This window comes from Carassius auratus, unplaced genomic scaffold (assembly GCF_003368295.1).
Source record: "Carassius auratus strain Wakin unplaced genomic scaffold, ASM336829v1 scaf_tig00026537, whole genome shotgun sequence".
NCBI lineage: Eukaryota > Metazoa > Chordata > Actinopteri > Cypriniformes > Cyprinidae > Carassius > Carassius auratus.
This window is the reverse complement of record NW_020525527.1, coordinates 1700-22167: the sequence shown is the minus strand read 5'-3', so window position 1 is coordinate 22167 and position 20468 is coordinate 1700. Positions and strand designations below refer to the sequence as shown.

At 36.8% G+C, this 20468-nt stretch overlaps 1 protein-coding gene across 1 annotated transcript in view; it reads right to left on the bottom strand.

Annotated features, from left to right (window-relative positions):
• Positions 1-20256, bottom strand: part of LOC113078781 (metabotropic glutamate receptor 8-like) — a 74989-nt gene extending 54733 nt beyond the window's left edge. Inside the window, exons 1-2 of the mRNA XM_026251079.1 lie at positions 20091-20256; positions 17207-18002 (exon numbers count right to left, since the gene is read on the bottom strand). Of these exons, the coding sequence (XP_026106864.1) occupies positions 17207-17713 (507 nt within the window). The 5' untranslated portion in view covers positions 17714-18002; positions 20091-20256. The remainder of the gene's footprint in view (positions 1-17206; positions 18003-20090) is intronic.
• Between the last annotated feature and the right edge of the window lie 212 nt (positions 20257-20468).

Here is a 20468-nt window from a genome sequence, read left to right as displayed (position 1 = left end):
TCCACCTGAAAATTGCTGCATTAAATTACATTTTTTACCTCATGTTTTAAAATATTGACTAGTTGAATCTTGTATTAAAATAGGTACATTTTGATTAATTGAAGTAATGGAAAAACACATGCTGTCACGATTTATTGAAAAATATAGTCTCAGGTACAGTAGCAACTTTTACTGTGTCAAAAAGTATCTGATGGCCTAATGGTTCATTATCATTTGCAGCATTCGAAGAAAGAATTTTATATAAAGCTTTTTTTTATGCTTTTTATATCCATTTTAAGGCAACATAGAGCTATAGTTGAATTTGCTGCGATTAGTGCAAAAAATTAATTAAATTATTAAATGATATATTTAAAGAATCAGACAAATATATATAGGATCGCATAAAAATGTGACATAGATGAAGAAATTCAAAAGAAAAACATCTGAAAGAAATCCAAAGAAAGAAACAAATGTGAAAAATCCAAAATATATGTAAACAAATCACACATATATATACATACATATATATATATATATATATATATATATATAACCAATTTGTAGTAAGAGAGTGATAGTATGTGTAAAAGACACCAACGCTGACATTTGATGTTTTATACTGAAACAACCTCAGTCTGGTTATTTTCAGTATGTGTAGCTTGAAGACTGAATGGAATCAAGTGCGATTTCAAGTTTATCACTCTGAAGGCAAAGCATTTACGCTGATAACTGATATAAGAGCAGCCGTCATGGCAGGCAGCCAACCGCCAGCCAATGCACGCTGTTTACAACACCACTAACAAGAGATTGAGTGAAGCGAGAGATGGAGATAGAGTAGATGCTTAGTCTTTGTACATGCAGAAGAAAATATACTAAATGGTTTAATACTGTCACGCTGTGGTTCTTACTCTGTCTGGCACTGACCAGTCATTCAGCAGTGAGTAACCCATCAGAAACTTGTTCTATCCGTCCATCCATTGGCATATATTTTGCCTTGACGGTCTGCTTAGTTACAAATTGTATTTGTATTTCTATGACATCAAACTGGAACTCCTATTTCAAATTCAAACTGGAATTCCATTTGCTTTGAATCCTGTTTCTGCTACGGAATGGAAAAAAATAAGTCTTTGTTTCTCACAATTCTGAGTAAAAATAAAACAATTTCAAAAAGACAAACTTAATATTCAGACTTTTTTCATGCAAATATAAGTTTATATCTTGCCATTCTTTTAATATCTCATGATCCTGACATTATATCTTATAATTAACAGTTTATATTGCATAATTCTGAGTGTATATCTCATACTTTGGATTTATATCTTATAAATCAGAGTTTATATCTCACAATTCAGAGTATATATATATATATATATATTTATATATCTCACAATTCATTCTCACAGTTTGTGAGAATTTCTCAAAATTCTGACTTTTTATATATATATATTTTTTTCAAATCAATCTCAGAATTATGAGATATAAACTCAGCATTATAAAATATAACTTCACAATTGCAAGATATAAATTTAGAACTCTTGATCTCATACTCATACTTTGGATTTAGATCTCATAAATCAGAGTTTTTAGAAGTTTGTATCTCAATTCAGACTTTTTAGCTCAGCATTATGAGATATAAATTCAGAAATTCAATAAATTCAGTTTATAACTCTTAATTCAGAGTGTATGTCACGCAATTCAGAGTTGATAAAAGTCTGATTTTCAAGATGTAAACTCAGAATTGCTTTTTATATACATATATATTATATACTTTTTTTTTTTTCGTTGCAGAAACAAGCTTTCAGTTTGCCACCTAAATTCAAAATCACTTGAAATTCAGGAACTTATCTGAAATTTTATGGGCAATCTCAATACAGCAGTGAATGACACACAAGCACATGATCAATTTAGATTTACTGTTTTTAATTAGAATTCTCCCTCAAAGAGAAACAGTGTTTTCATGCACCATTGACAGCAGTGAGTAACATTAAAACACCCGTCCCATAGAGGCCTGGGAAATGTCAATAGGTCAGGTCATCTCATTCACAAGCTATAGGCGTTTTCTAACCACCTCTGATTGATATGCACTCATCAATGGTTTCTGCATTAGTGTTAATGGACTTTCTCCTTCAGTGTTTCAGTCCGCTGTCTCAAGGGCTGTTCTGCTCAAAATGACCCCCGCCAGACTCAGAGCCTGTACACGGGACAGAGGACATCATGAACGCTCAGGTCCCTTTGCTGGTAAAACTTTTTATTTCCATCTGTGTCCCTGTGTAGATTTACCATTTTATTACCAACCTGCCTCTTCAAAAAGATTGATGAACGGACGTAACCGTCTGTGTTTATGCGACCCCCAGCGGGCTAATATGCAACAGCGAGTGATTTTATATGATTCGATTTACGATATCACCATCTTGATACTCCATGGCATTTGTGTTCAACTTGTACAGCTTTCTAAATTTACAGAAGGTGTTACTTCTTGATTTTACACATTAGAGTGCAGATAATAATTTTTTTTATAAATTAAATCAACATTTTAAAAAGCTTAATATGCATGCACAATATCTACATTCATAAAATTCTGACATTTTCTCATTAATTTAATGCATCCTTAAATTTCATATATATTATGCAGTAATACTATAGGATTATTTTTAAATTAAGGATGTATTAAATTAATGAACTTTTAACTAAAATTCAAATAAATGCCATTCTTTTAAACTTTCTATTAATCTAAGAATCCTGAAAAAAAAAAAAAAAAAGCAAAATTTTCACCAAAAATTTGAAGCAACATAACTGTTGATAATCATCTCTGATAATAATTAGAAATTTTTGTTTAAAAAGCAAATCAGTATATAAGAATGCTTTCTGAAGGATCATGTGACAGTGAAGACTGGAGAAATGATGATAACAATTCAGCTTTTCATCAACGGAATAAATTACATTTTACAATATATATCACACATATATTTTACATTTTACAAATATTTCACTATATTACTGTTGTTACTGTATTTTTAATCAAACAAATGTAACTTTGGCTTAAAAAAAACATATGAGCAAGATCCCATTTTTAACTGCAGTATGTGTTTATGTTTTTAATGTTTTATAAAAATGATTAAAATATATTTAAAAAAAACCACTCCACCTCTGAAAATGTTTTTCTTTTCAGAAGATGTTTTTCCTTAAATGCTTTTCTTGATGCAAAATATCAATTCCCTATTGATAAACTTAAGCCTTGCCCTACATTTTTTTCTCGGTACATGCCACATACGACACACTACAGAAGCAATGCGTTTCATGACCATTTTTGCATATAAAACATTCATTCTCTTGCCGCTTTCTTCACAATTCCCACTCTAAAAGCTGGCCAGGGATTTCTAACCTTCCCTTTCTTGGAAGCTCCCCTAAATTCTGTTGAAGAAGATCCAACCCACAGTGAATTATCGTGCACATTTCTGGTCTGAGCTCACGTCCCTGCTGAGAGGAAGTTGCAACATCCTTAAAGAGAGATTACCAAAGCCTTTTTTCCAGACGCCATCTTTGAAGACAAAAGGAAATCTGTGCTTGGGCCATATTTCACACAAGACATCACCACGTATTCTGCTCCAAGCATGTTCAGAATTCAAATGAATCATGTTCATTTGTGAAATCCTGTCATGTGAACTACTGACAATATTAGCGACTTTGATGGGATTGTATATTACGCCTGGGAAGGAGTAATTAATAAGGTCAATTAGCAAACACAAAAAGTCATCTAGAGCCAAAGCAGAGGTGGAGAACAATCACAGGTGTCTGTTTACTTCTCATCGTGGCAAGGGTTTGATTTATGGACACTTGATTTCTCGGTTAAACAAATTGCTAACTGGTGAAAAATGGCCTGCAGTTAATTATGTGTGACAGGGAGAGAACTAGATCATGATGCATCACTGTGTTCTTCACAGCGAGACTCGAGATGAGAAAATTGAGATTCGTTGCTAGATTTCCATGCATACGTTATTAATTACGATATTCACTGCATCAGCAATAAAACTATAGGCCTATCGTCGCACATGTAGTGTGTAATCTTGAATTTCATATTGCAGTCGTGAAATACAGATGAAGATAACGTCATTTAATGGTCAGAATAATTTTATTGTAAATAAAATCTAAGTTGTTAACAAAATAATAATTACAGGAGAAGATATTACAAGATATTAAAAAAAACACTATTTTACTTGCCATTTTAAAATTGAATTAATGTTTAATTAAAATTTTCAGTCATTGAAACAAACTGTTTGAACAAAATGATTTGCTAAAATGACTTTCCAAAGCTAGCACGTGATCACAGACTCAATTTGAAAAATATAATATAAAAAGCAATGTCTACACCTTTACTTGTTAAGGAAAAAGAGACCTATTACTGGAAAGCTACGGTGCGTGGAAAACAGCTAAACAAAGCAGCATGTCTAATTGTAGCTAGCTAATCCCAAACACACTTCCACTAGCTCTTTTAGCTCAATAAACATAAAATCTAGATGATATTAGGACGATGTTTTTTCACATGCCGCTAATCACCTAGCAAAGCCAGTGTGCTTCACCCATTCACTACAACTACCCTCCGTCTCTCATTAGCTGCCAGCAGCACCTCAAACAACCTCGTGACCCGAGTGAAGGCAAACTCTAATTAAAACTAGCAGACGAGAGTCTTTCTCAGCCATCTGAGCTCTAATTACAGGGCCAAATATGAGGCTCCTACTGTCTGATGGGAAAGGAGTATTGATTAAACAGCCACACCGCTCTCTATCCGGCGAATGACAGTGATGTAGTGGTGCATTTACATCACACAGTTCTCTCGACCCAAAAACAAAACAAAAAAAACTGCATTTTTCCATTGGCCTTTAGATAAAAATCTCTGTCACAGTCCTAATGTCACATTCTTGTTGAAATATTCATAACAATTAAGTGATTTTATTCTAAAAATAGTAACAAATATCTGCAAATGGAGTAAAAAAAAAAAAGGTAAAGTAAATATATCTTAATTTACGAATGGATAGATACTTCAACTATGAAAAAATAAAAATAAAATGAGTAACAAAAATACTTTCCTGCAGTAAAAAAAAAGAAAAAAGTAATAATAACACAATTACCAGAAGCAAAAAGCAAAACACAGGCTACAAACAAACTACACCAGGGTCGCATAACTTCAACATCTCCACCATTGAGCTTCCAACAACTCTTTCAGTCTTTATTTTCAAACATTTTTTGCTGATCGTTTGAGTTAGAACAGATCTGATTGGGTGAGTCAGCTGTCAATCAGGGTGGACAAGCCCCACCCTTTGCCCTTATATGGCAACAGTAAACAAAAAAAATTACATTCCAGCCCTGCAACTCCCTTTCAGTCTTTTTTATTTTATTATTTTATTACTTCAGTATTGTGTATGTGCTCAAGAGGAGCTGAAAGGTATCAGTGCTGCGGTGGGCACCGGGAGACCTTGGGAAATGTGCAAATTAAAGTCAAGGGGTGATGCAAGTGGTCATGTGAATAGAGATTATGTGCCTCCATCAAACTGCAAATAAAACACACACGCACACTTCTTCCTCCTCCTGTGACAAACTCTCATCTCGTCCCTGCGCATGAATAATTCACACAGATACTCCAAAAGGAAGAGCTATTAAAATTACATGGGATTGTGGAGAAGCGGATCAAATATTCCTACCTTTCCTTTCTGTTCAAGTTTTCTTCACCCCTTCTACATTAGCAAAAGACATGATATCCAGCCGCAGTAAATATCATCTGTCCGCATATTGGAAAATGTTCTCATTACCATATTTCTGAGTGATGAAAAAGCAGGTCAAATATCCTCAAGGCTCCATGCAAGGAAAACAAGATGTGTCTGGACACTTGTGGAGGGATCAATACTCGTAGTCACAGAAGCATGGTTTGCTAATCAGAGCAGGTGGTCTTCATGGGAGTGGGACGTTTACATTCTAGAGATCATTTGATTGGTCAAACTTTTGGGCAGTGGACACACATGGGGTAAAAGACACAACACAACACATGCCATTACATGCTTGACATTTTTACAGTTAAAGGTAATTCTCAGGAAATGGTACCATAAAAAATAGTCAAATTGGATATTTACATATCATTTAACATGAAAGGGTGACCGCTAAATTTAAAAGAGCGATCAAGTATGATAAAAGCACTAACTGTAATTTTAAAAAAAGAAAATAATATTTTTTTAATGTAAGAACAATAAATGGGATATTGCAAATAAATAAATAAATAGATCATTGTAAAAATGTCTTTTGCATTACACATTAATAAATCAGACTGTGACTAAGTTCAACCAAAACTAGGGAAAAAAAGGAGAGAAAAAAATGTTTTATATATAAATGGTGTCTTGAAACAAAGTAAGTTGAAGCACAAAAACTATTCAAAGTAAACCTGAAATAAAAATTTAAGTTAAATAAAAATATAACAAAAATAGTAATAGCAGAAATTACAAACTCACGTCAAAATTCTGATGCAGAAAACAATATATTTTGTGAAAAGTGCTATAGAAATAAATGTGAAATGAACTGAAAATTAAAAGCTAAAAAAATAATAATAATAATAATATAACTTACAAAAATTACAAATTTTGTAATTTAAAAAAAAGCAGTTTTTGTTTTATTATTAAAACACAACTAAATTTAAAATGGAAACTGAAAATATAAATATGAAAGCTAACTCAAAGCATTCACAATTATGACAACAATATATAAATGGGCTATTACTAAAACAGGCCTTACTCTGCTCAGTTCAGTATCATCATGTAAAACTTACTGTGACACAAATGGCACCATAAAACAAAGATGTACACCTCACATTCATGAAATAAACAAACAGACCTGCACTTGAACTGTGAAATCAAGGGAAAGCTGCAGAACTTTTAGCCAGTGGGTTGTCATTGACGTATATAGATCTATAATGCGCATTGACACTTCTTCCAGTGTACATTTCATGCTTTAATTAGACATCCTCCCAGAGGACTCCAGCACTGACTCTGCAACAGAAAACCAACTATTCGCACATCTCAGAGGAGGTGTCTTTTATCAATAATGTCACCGGCCTAATAAAGCATGCAAGGCTTTCCCATGAGGGCCGTGTGAGTTCATGCCATCGGTGACTGACACCTCTTCCCGTTCTGATCAGAGAGAGAGGCGGCACGACTGTCAGGTCACATAAACACCTGCCCCCGAATGACACTGACAGAGAGACGGAGAAGGAAAGAGAAACACACTTTAGCATTCAGGTGAGGCAGAGAGGAGGTTAAAACTAAAAAATGGTCCTGCAGTGATGACGTATCTTTGGAACTTCACATCACCCGGTTCCCTTGATGAACACCAGATAGGATACTGCAATTAGGTTTTAGATTATTGCAAAAAAATATAAGCTCTGGGACCAGCAAAGGTTTATGACGCTAACACATTTTGTTCATCATGATAATCTTCACAAATGAGGTCAACTTTTATAAGCCTGTAATTTTATGAACTAACCCAGAGTTATTATCGCTAACTAAAATTAGAAACTAGAATTTAGTTTAACTTGGCATAACTACTAAAACAACTAAACCTGGAATAAAAATAAAAAAAATTATAAAAGCTATAGAAAAGAAATCATACAATTACAAAAACACACAACTCATGACAAAAAAAACTATAAAAATATACTAAAATAACACCATAAACTGAAGAAATAATTTACTAAAAAGTAGTTTTTTTTCTTTTTCTTGAAGTAAAAAGTTGTGTTTTCTCAAGTGACTTTATGCATAAAACAATAACAAATATCTGCCATTGAAGTAAAAAATAAAAATAAGTCATTTTCCTTTTTTCCAGTTTTTTTTTTTTTTTACCCCAATGACATATTTTTCCTCGTTATTGCCATAAAATGGCAAATTTGTTCATTTATTAATGTTGAAACATTTTGATTGTCAAGTAAAGAACCTTTAAGATACTTGAATAACAAGTAAACAAAGCATTTTCTGCTGTTTAAGGGCTAAAAAACAATCAACAGAAGTAAAAATCCAATCATAGGCTACAAATGAATCACGCACGGCATGTCTTCAACAAATCTTTCAGTCTTTATTTAAAAACATTTTCACCGAAAGCTTGAATGTGGATAGTTTCCAAGAGTGCTATTATAAACATGAAAGCATGAGTATATGAGTTTACCTGTTCATCATGAGGACGTTCATGGTCCATAAAAACATTTTAAGACATGTAAAGGCTTAAAAAACACAAGGAGGTATTACTGATGTATTTTAGGTTGTTGGACAAATGTGAAAATGTATTGAGCTTGTGTTCAGCACTGACGTATTACATTCAAAAAACCCATTACCTCAGGATGAAGGAACCAGACATGCTAAAATGCTCCTTTCGGGGTTTTGGCCAGCAAAAATGTAGAGATGAGGATTGCACCCAAGCCCAAATCTTTTACCGCTCGGCCACACAACTCGATATGAGCACTGCTTTAAATTGCCCCAAATCCCACAACAGCAAGAAAGGCAATTAAAAATGTCCAGGGAAAAAGTTCTAAGCATGCTAAAGGATGTGCACGGATTTCGATCTTGCACGCCTTGAAGTCTAGCCTGACCCATAAAGCAAAAATGAGAGTGCAATCCAGTCTGCTCCATCTACAAATCGCCGCTCTGTCAATGGAAGAGGTGTTGTTTACCAGCAGGCTCTTGAGACACTCTCCATCACGGAGTCATTTTCAGCCAGGCACCAGACTTCACACTCATCTGCTTCGTCCCAATGGGCTTCACTGTGGGCAGCTAAGACGCTACGCTAGCAGTCACAACAGACTCCAGGGTGTTCCAGACTTACTGCTCCAAATGGACATCCAAGTACAAACAATGCCGACTAATATAAGCACTTTGTTCAACTGAGTAATGTAATGTATGTGTGTGTGTGTGTGTGTGCGCGCGCATGCATTTTATTATTTTATCTATTGTAATAGCTGTTTATTTTTTATCGAATAGTAATATTTTGTCCACTCTGAGTAAGAAATGGATGATTGTAAAAGCTATAAAATGGAAAAACTGCTTTGCACTTGTGTTGTAAAAAGTATTACAAAATGTGTATTGAATTGAACTGTAATTGAAGTATTTTGTGATTCTCACTGTAAAAAAACTGTTTAAATCCATTTTATACAAAATTGTTATACACCGTAAAATAAAAACTACAAAAATACATAAATATTTCAAAATACACTCATGTTCTAAAACTTTAATAAGTACAATAAATCATTCAAACACGTAATATATATATATATATATAAGAAGGAATATAAAGATATACTGTCTCATTTACAAAAATGAAAAAGTTTTTAAAAAACTGTTTACGATTTAAAATATAATCAGATGTGTTATGCATTCTGTTTTTCACTAAAAATTATATGGTAATCCATAGGTTTTAATTGCAAAACCTAAAATTGACAGTATTCCACCTTAAAAAAATATATTTAAAAAATGTTTAAAAAGAATCATTTAAAAAAAAGAATTTTTCTTTCAGTACAAAATGTTTTTTAGTTTTTTAGGGTTTTTTTGTACAGACAAACCTGCAGGCTTTTAGAAACTACTGGAACTCTTCATTATTCATTATGTCTTACTTTCACAAAGTTTTATAACTGCCAGATTGAAAAATATATTATGAGCTGTCCTGAAATGCACTTTTCTTATTTCATTCCAACAATATACTCTTGAAACTGTTGTTTCTGGGCCTTTTTTTTATTGTTCTGACCTTTACTAGGAAGGAAATTTAGAGCCTAGGCCTGAACTTTACCTGAATAAACCTGTGTTATACCCTGTATTTGTGTGTGTGGTTGTGTCTAATGAGATCTCTCTGGCTCGCTGTCAGTTTTCTACTCGAGTCCATTATCACACTCTTAATTCTCTTCATGGAGGAAATCAACGGGCGGAATGGTTAAGTGGCACCCGTGGCCTCTCGCCCACTCGTCCTCGCTCTCATCCTCACGAGGTTTCCACCCCAGCACAGCATCTGAGAGCCAACGCTCTTCAACCTGAACCTGTGCGCCGCAGGCTGCGTCTGACAATGAAGTCCCTGAGGGCCCACAAGTACATTTAGCCATAAGACTGAGGGAGTATGCCATTGAATGCAGCACAACTATAGAAATATCAGCTCTTACACTCTTAAAAACAAAGTTTCATAAGGGTAAAGCCAAAGAAGAGCCATTCTGGGTTCCCTAAAGAACATGTCAGTGAACAGTTCCTAAAATAACCTTTTTTTCTTATTGCAGTTTTTTTTAATAACCTAAAGTATCATTTTTGCGGAATGGAAACATTCCTTCACTCTTAAAAATAAAGGTTCTTTATCTGCATTTATGGTGAAGAACCTTCAACTACCATGGAACATTTACATTCCACAAAATGTTCTTATAATAGAAAAAAGTTATTTTGATTATTAAAATGTCCTTCACACTAAGAAAAACATGGTTCTTTTAGGAGCTGCTCCCAGAAAAGTTCTTTGAGGAATCTAAAATAGTTATTCTATGGCATCACTGCAAGAAAAAAAATTGGAACCTTTATTGTTGAATGTTAAAGGTTCTTCATGGAACCCTCAGTGCCAATTAAGAACCTTTATTATTTTCAAACTAAAGAAACATTTTTGGTTCCTCAAAGAGCCTTTTAATGAATAGTTCTTAAGAGAACCATTTTTCTTAGTGTTAAGGACTTAATAATCTAAATAACCATTTTCCACAATAAAGAATATTTTGTTTAACAGAAAGGTTCCATGGATGTTAAAGGTTCTTCATGGAACCATCAATGACAATATAGAACCTCTATTTTTAAGAGTAAGGAATTATAAGAGTTAAGTTTTTTTTAAATATAATCTTTAATTGTAATAATTTTTAATAATCTAAAGAACCTTTGTTTTTACACAGAACCTTTTTGGAATATAGACATTCATACACTCAAAAAAATGATGGGTTGTTTATTTAAACCCAGTTTTGGGCCAAATATGGACATACATACAACTTTTGGGTAAAACATTTCACTGAATTTCAGTGAAGTCCATATTTCACTCAAAGTTGGGTTGAAACTACCCAGCATTATTTAAGAGAGTAGATGCCAATAAGACGCCTTTATATTTAAGAGTGTATAGTTTTAAATAGAGAGAAAAATAATGCTGCAAAGTAAATTTCATTTTTGAAGTTCACTGGATTATTCAAAAAGTAGGTATTACCACATGCTTATAAATGCATTTTCACATTTAATTTCCGGCATTTTATATATATATATATATATATATTATATATATATATATAGCATAAAACATGCATTCAGCCCTGCACAGATGGTTCGAGCCAAGAAGATGCAACTTAATAGATTTAGGAAGGTGCAAAGGTCTGTTGGCCTCATGCTTCAATGCAAATGATTTTCAGCTTGCAAAAAAAAAAAACATCTTGTGAAATTAACTTTATGAAAATGCCAACTTCATTACACAATCCATTATAGCGCAGTGGCAAGCGAGTGATTTATGCCATGGCGCATTTCGTGGTCTAAATAAGCCACGGAAGAGCGCAGTTGATTCTGACCTTTACATAAACACACAGAGACTAACGATAACGGTCTCGCTGACTCAACACAACATAATGTGCATCTGTTGGTTAATTACATTTTAATCTAATTGTTGTCTTTCTAGAGTAATGAAGCACAAAATCGATTCATAATTTACAGGCTGTTCTCGTTGAAATGCGACGCAAAAGTCTTTCTCTTTAACTTCAAACTGAGATGCAGAGCAAATTTATAAAAAACATTTGCACCCGCCAATTTAGCTCTCAGCATGACTCTGACGTGATTTTACCTTTATTCTCTTACATCTGGGCAAAACCTCAAGTAAAAGCCACCACGGCTGAATGGACAGGGCAACATGTTGCTACTGGATAAACAAGTAATCTCAATGCCTGTGGCTTGTAATTGAATCAAGCTTTCAGAGGCACAAAGGTTGACGTGTTTCAACACAATTGTGACTGATGCTCTATTGATCCAGCCGTATTTTGCACATTGCCGTCAAAATCATCCAGACCCCTTTTACTCACACCTAACACTGAAATGAGTCTCGCTAAAAGCTGCCATAAAAGTAATCTATCTGTCATAATAGAGTCCTAGTAGTTTGCTATTTGCAAAAATCTGAACAATAATGTTAGCATGTGGGAAAAAATGTAAGGGTTGACAAGTAAATCAATAAACCAACAATAAAGTGTTTCCTCTTTCTCTCAAAATCCACACACAAAACAGCCATGTTGCACAATGAATGAGTTCATAAAATTTAAATTCCCTCAATGTTTACATGAACTTACATGGAAACTCCAGTTTCACAGCTTTTGTATTACAAAAAAAATGATTGCTACAGTCAGAACAAAATCATTATTATTTTAGTATTTCTTGAAAGAGTTCAATCTGAATGCTCAACGAATGCAGAGTGTTGGGGCCCGACTTCATGAATATGCATGCCGATTGTTTGGCAATGAATGTAATATTGCTAAAAATAAATAAATAAATAAGAACAGGCTGAAACGAAACGCTGTCTCACACCCGAGGTTCATCGAAGCCATAACAATCATCTTAATTAGCAACCAAACTCACTGTCCCACCAGCACTAATGGAATCTGTTCCAAAACCTAGTGAACCTAGTGATTTTATAGGCATCATAAGTCTTCTCTTGTATCTTCTTTTTGCCAATTTAAAGCCAGCTTTACAAGTACTTGCAGATAAAGCAATCCCAAAAAGTTTTTCTCAGTTTTCATGTGTTGTGCATTTAAGGTGTAAGCCATTTTGCTTATTACCACATTATTAGTTTAGCATCCTAATAAGTAATGCTATTTGTGTGCCAGTGCACTTCAAATCAGATCCTTGTGTGAGGTTGCTATCTTCGAGGAAGCCAGGCAGTAGAATGGGAGGCAACTTACTACATTTTACAGTCAATATAATACACAACGGCATTATGTGTAAGTAAGTATGAGCCTTCCTCTTTCACTCAGAAATCTCATGTGGTAAGACCCCACCTTCAGGGTTGCCCTGATAAATCACCTCCCCAATGAATTGCATCTGAATTGCACCTGCAGTGCGCTGGGACCGTCAGAGGAATGGAAATCAGGGGACTAACAGTCTGTGGCCCTCCTTTCGCTAGGCATGCTAATGCTGTAGCGATTACCTAAACAGGAGTTCTGCCGGGGAACTCCATCTGTCCCATTCAGAATCACTATGCATTGGCATGAGCCGCTGTTCACAATGATGCAGGCATCTCATATACTGCCATTCACATACATACAAGTATTTTCAGAGGCTAAATGAATGACTGCGGCTAAACACACCGCAGGCAAGCTTATCAAGAGCTACATGTTTAAACGCGCCGCTTAAAGTGTCATGAAACCCCCATTTCAATACAAGTCAGTTTTCACCACACAATTCAGGAGTGTAGGCATGGAAAGTAGGCTCTTTGGTTTGCCTTTTATTTACAGTTAACAATTTAGCAAACTGTTTTATCTAAATCGACGTGCTAATGAAGCGAAAACGCTAAATTTCAATCTGCAACAAAACACAAAGATCATTTTCATCTGTAACTTAATGTGCTAAAACACTTTCATTTGAACCGCTTCAAGTATTAAGCATTGATCGTTGGATAATTAGTCTGAACTTTTGACACACTCGCTGTGGAAATGAATGCCGTTTGTGATGCCAAGTGTCAGACTGCATCTGGTTTCAAATGAGCCACAGCCCATAACTCTCGAAACTCTCTAGTCTAGCAAGCAAACACATTTGCATCCAATGCTTCTGAACATCCGAAAAAACGCCAAAGGGATAAAGCCACAGATTCTCATAAATAATAATGGAGGACTATTGATGTGTAGGAATATCATAGAAGCCAGCCATTTCAAATTCAATAGCGTTCACTAGTGCCCTTTTTGTATCTAATACCATAGCATTTCATAGGCCTTTAAGTGGCATTCCTGTTGAGACCCAGCACATACACAACCACATGCACATTTTCTTGCTCAACACCCAAGACAATGTCTCTTCTAATCGTGTTTAGCATGATTGTTTATCAAAGTCTGACAGCTGACATGGTGTTACAGAAAAATATTTGTGCTTGCAGTATGGGACATGCGTCATTTACTGCGGATGGGTCGTTCGGCACAACGTGTCTACATCAATCAGTTAAATCACGGTCAGCTAATGAGTGTGGCATAAACAGCAGAGAATTTCATTAACATTGTGTGGTTAATTGGCACAGGGCGGCCGTGAGTTTTCCCTTTGACAACTACAATGAGCAGTCGGCCAGAAGTGTTATTTAGAATGCTTATTAAACATGAATGAGGAAAAATCTATTGTTGTCAAGAGGTAATTTCAGTCTACAGATATGGATATAATTCCTTATGGGACATACTGAATGCAGCCCATTCCTATCGGATTCCTAGAATCTCCTGGAAGCGGTGTTCTTCTAGCGAAGACTAGATTGTAAGAAGTTGCCACTGCTGAACTTTAGCTGTTTACATCCATAAACAACAGCAGAAAAAGAGCCCCCTGGTTCCCTTAATTTCCACTGACAAGCATAGCAAAATGCCAGAGTTCATTTCGCAGTCATATTTGCTCAGAAACAGTGATCTTCCTGCTGGGTAGGGAGACGTAGATTTAGATTCTAATAGAATTTGGGTGGCATCATTCTACGAAATCATCCTGCCTTGATATTCTTCCAGGCCAACATGCACACAAACACTCTGTCACAACATATTTCAGACAACAGAAGTTTGAGTTATGTGAGGTCACCTGTGGTTATGAAGATCTTGTCTACTTCAAAAAGCAACTAGAAAAGATTTAGAAAGTAAACTAGCAGAAACTTATCCAAGGAGACTTGCTTTGCACAAGAGGACAATACCCCCAGGCACCCTAGGGTTAAGTACTTTGTTTAAGGGTACAATAGCCATGTATTGCTTCTTGTGCCATTTTTTACATTTACATTTATTCATTTAGCTGGCGCTTTTATCCAAAGCGACTTACAATTGCTATATATGTCAGAGGTCGCACGCCTCTGGAGCAACTAGGGTTAAGTGTTTTGCTCAGGGACACATTGGTGTCTCACAGTGGATTCGAACCCAGGTCGAACCCGGGTCTCTCGCACCAAGTGCATTTGTCTTATCCACTGCACCATCACCACCCCCGTTTTTACCTGCAATCCTTTGGCTACTGGTCAAGATTGTTAACCACTACACTACACTACCACTATGACCTGACAATTTTGTCAAACTTGGTAAATATGGGCTTGTCTTGATTGTAGGTTTTAATCTACACCCCTTCCAGCCCAGACTATTCACACCTACACTGTACTATAACCATCATTCACAACAGCTACAGACTACACCCCATTTACAGGCCCCAGAAGGGCTAGTTTAGACCACTTATGGTACATTCAAATAGGGTGTTGGCATCAACGCCTCTCGTTTACTTTGACATCATAGAGTGACATCAAGTGTTGCCAAAATTAATTGTGGATCCGTCACATCGGGTTGGGTCCAATGCTCACGGCAGAGGTTCAACTTTTCAAGCACCAACGCAGGCATCAGACAATCAGATTGCCTTATGAAAATACATTAGCGCAGACATTAGCCAATCGCGCTCATGCAACACCAGAAAGTAATGTGATTGGCTGTTGTCATTTTGAAAGTTGCGTCAGCACCAAGCTTTAAACACACCCTTCATCAAGCATCGACGTCGACGCCCCGTGTGAAGGTATCAGACGCTCCTTACCTTAAACAGCTTCATAAAATAGGGGCTTTCGAACCGCATAGTCCCAGAAACTCAGTCAGCATGGTGGTTCCTAGAGAACCAATTTCTCCCTCTGGCCATTTTCCTGGTTTCTTTTTCACTAGCAGCATGCACTCTGAAGCGGCTGACATCGACGTCAACATCCAGTGAATGGAGGATGCCATGATCGGAGCTGTTTTTATTGTATGTAGTGGGTTTCACGGTAACGGAGATGGAATGTACATGCACAATGAAAATCTCCTTAAATCTCTTATAGGGGCTTTCGCACCACACAGTTCTAAGAACTAGCCTGCCTGCAGGTTCCTAGAGAACAAATTTGTCCCTCAGGCCGTTTTCCTGGTTGCACTTGCACCAGGAACAGGAACTCAGAAGCAGACAGCAGTCACGTCTTCATATACGGCATTTATGAATGTTGATGACCGTGAATGGAGGTCACCATGATTGGAGCTGTTTTTGTAGCGTTTTGAGGGTTTCTTGATAATAGAGATGGAATGTAAACACACAATTTACATGATCAAAAGAGCAAAAAGTTGGGCTAATAACCACCATTTTAAACAGCTACAGACTGTCCCATTCCCAGGCCCCAGACGGGCAATGCTAGACCTCTTATGGGACTCTGTTTACCTCAAACAGCCTCATTATGTTGGTGAACATGATCAAGACACATTTGCCCTGATTACTCAACAATTTTGTTGAACTTGGCAAATATGGGCTGGTCTTGATTGTATTTTCTGCCTACATTTTTTTCAAAGCCCATTCCAGATTGTTAAGCACAACCCTACACAGTAACCCCTTTCACAACAGCTGTAGACTTTACCCAATTTTCAGTCCCCAGAAGGGCAATGTTAGACCTCTTATATAACCCTCCTTACCTCAAACAGCCTCATAATTTTGACAAACATGATGGAGATACATTTGCCATGAAGACCCCAGCAATTCTGTCAAACTTGGGAAATATGGGCTAGTCTTGATTGTAGGTTTCAAAGCCCAGCCCAGATTGTTAAGCACTACATTACACTGTAACCCCATCCACAATAGCTGCAGACTTCATCACATTTCCAGTCCCCAGAAGGGCATTGCTAGACCTCTTATGTAACTTTGCTTACCACAAACAGCCTCATAATTTTGGGAAACATGATGGAGACACATTTGCCATAATGATCCTAGCAATTTTGTTGAACTTGGCAAATATGGGCTGGTCTCAATTGACCAACAGTTACAGACTACTCCCAACTCCCACATCACAAAAGGTTAGATGCTTGGCAGTTATGTCTGGTCTTGATTTTAGGAATCAGCCAGCACCCTTCTTCATCCAGCCCTGTTTATTGTCCACTACACTACACAACATCCATCGTTGACAAGAACCAGAGTATGAACCCCACTCCCAATCCCAAGAAGAACGAGTTAAGCATTCTTACCTTAAAAAGCCTCAAGATGTTGGCAACCATGATGGAGACAGAGCTGGCGGCCGCACCAATGACTCCAACGATTTTATCTGGCTTGGCAAATATGGGCTGGTCTCCATTGGCACAGCGTACATCCGAACCGTCACGCTCAATGAGAGCTTGTACAAAAGTAAGCGACTGCTCCAGGGCGTAGGTGTCCCGCGAGCAGGTGTCCAGGATACGGGCCCCCAGCGTCACGTTGGGCAGCAGCTCTGGGTCTTTGTTGATGAGGTCAATGGCAAAAAGCATTGCCTCCAGTCTGTGTATACCCTTCTCCTTCTTTAACTCCCCGCAGGGAATGCCACGCTCACCCCGGGAGTGAACCGGAAACAGGCCACCCAGGATGATGTCGCCATCTAGACGGATAGAGTGGGCATACTCAACAGGTGGTGTCTCAACTCGCTGGAGGGAGACTGGCAACCAGTAGCAGAGGAAGACGAGGATCTGGTATTGATTCCAACTTAAGCGTACAAGATCCATATCCAGTGGTACGTTGGGGACAATGTGAGGAAATGAAGGTCCAAAAACTCCAGGTGGTGGGACTGAAGACTAATGGGGCAGCAGATGGACGGTACCGTCCATGCCCATTTCAAAACTGAAGTTGTGCCTTCTGACCATTTAAAGTGTGACCACAGGAATTTTTCATGGGGCAAAAATGTCTGGCGTACATGCCATGTGACTGGTAACAGGTGATATAAGGAGACGCAAAAATGTCAAACAAGAGCCTTTTACAAATCAAGCTCCAAAACTCTCACATCTTCAGAAGCATCTAAAAAAAAAAAAAAAAAATGTATGAGTCGTTGCACAAAGATAAAATCAAACATGACTCAGGCACAATATATGCAAGCAACAAAGCAAACTCATCAAACACACGGACATCTTGACAGGGAGGAAATTACATCACAGTCATTTGGAGCTCAGTCTGGTCTTTCATTTCTGCCTCACTGAAAAAATAATAAATAAATCAAGCGCCGTCTTCTCTAACATTTGCATAGACAACCAAAAACATTTCGCAGTGAGAGGAAATGTGTATATTTGTGGACAACAGAGCTGTCAGGTTGATTTTTACAGTTCAGCTTTGTGGAATGGAGTGGGACAGAGGGTAACCAATGATAATAATGGCATATTGATCTTCACAACAGTTTTTTTTTTTTTTTTTATAATTTACAGATATAAAAATTTGGGCCAATGCAGATAGACAGTAATTGATATAACTTTACTTTTGACTGATAATATAAACTATATTTTTGGTTATTTATGGTTTTTAAAATAACTTTATGTATCTGGAGAAGTCTATGCTCTTGGTACAAATATAGCACTCTGTTTTCCCTGTGGGCTATCCAACATCAAGCTACATTTCTTTCATTTTAGCCAAACCACACTAAGCTCCAAAATGAAGGCTGCTCATTTACACTGTTGTTGGCACAAATCCAACAACTGAGACAGTTCAGAGAGTCGAGACAGAGAGAACCTCTTGTGAAACACCTCCACATCTCCACTCTACACTGGAGAGCCATCGTTACGTTACGCACAACCTTGTGCTTCCGAGAGACAACATGCTGCGCAATCTGCCGCCTCCGTGCGCCAAGAGCATCACTCTGCAACGTAAAGGAAGTCCATTGCACACTTCCGAGTGTGATTCTGGCACTCCTGGTGAGCCACAAATGCCACTGAAATTTCCCATACTAACCCAGACACTATAGATTACGCGGGAAAAATCCCATCATTTCCCCTGGATCTTACTGTGGCTTATACCTTAAAATCAAACATTTCCCACTCCATAACAATGAGTCGTTCTGTCGTAATGATTCTATATCGCTTTATTGTATTCTAAATGACTCCGTTCAGTTTTGTTGTATTCTATACAGCTCTATTCTAATGACTATTCCATTTTTCTACTCCACACATCTCTGGGGAAGACCAGTGCGCATTGGTTTCTCGAGTGCAGAAACTGCCTGTTTGAATCGAATGCATTTGCATATACGATAGTATATGTGCATATGCATAATTGGATTTGTTTCAGCCTAATATTCTACTCGTTTGCACGAATTAACCTCTATATGAGAGCTCGGGTAGTTCCCTCTCTTCTGTCGTTATATCAGAAACAGATGGGAGTTATTACCCTGGCAGACGCAGTGTATCCCATTTCTCTTTTTAATTTGCACGAATCAGTATGTGTCAAGCAGAACCATCTTCTACTGGAGATGCCATTATATTTCCACCAGGAGAAACTGTCTCATAAGAATCCAGAGCTCTTTCTCTCTCTTACAACTGTAAAGCGTATAACAATGTTGCGTGCAATTTTGAGTTTATAGACTGTAAATGCAACTCGTGAGAAAGACATGAGATGTTTAAAAATTAACAGCCTATATACATTAATCACGCACATTTCTGGTTGATAATTCAGAATTTATGAGAGAAATAAATTGTACAAACCCAACAGTCCCTTTGTATGATTCAGCAGCATGCATGCGTGCGTGTGCATTAATGCACATTCCTTTGATGCAATGCAATGATTCACACAGTCTAATCAACACAGCCTCTGCATTCTCATTTAGTTCTTTATATAGCTTCATCACGAATGCGCAAGAATGGTCTCATTAAAAGCGCATTTTTTTCTGAACCAATAAAGTGCTTTTAAGTAACTATTGCCATCTTATAAAACACAAACAAGCTCTAAAAAACCAACTGTGACATTACGTTTTACAATAAAACAATTATCTATTAGATTACTGAGTTTTCGCACTCTTAAGATATTCATGAGCAGCATTTCAAACCGTATTTTATAATTCTTGCAGCATAAGAATAGCATTTTAAAGAATACCAACATGAAAGTGCAGTAGATGTGAGATCTTACCTTCTTTCTGCTCTCAGAAGCTGGTTTGTGGTGCTGAAATGAACAGCGAGCGCATCACCAAAATCCTCCCTGTGTGAATGTGATTGCTCTCTCACTCACTCACACTCTCACACACACCCTCTCTCTTCCGTGCATCACATGCAATCTTAAATGAAACATGCTCTCATTTCAGAAGGAAAATTCTCAGGAACGTTTGTTCAGAATGATAAAGGGAACACCCCTTCTTGTGCACAAAAATAGACGCAGAAGTGCAGTAATAATGGAGAGGGTAAACGCAGGAATGTGAAGATGCTAACATTATTTTGGATTTTGCATTAACATAAACAGACTATCTACCTCTAGAAACTGCATTAATCAAGGGGTTTGAATGCTAATTTG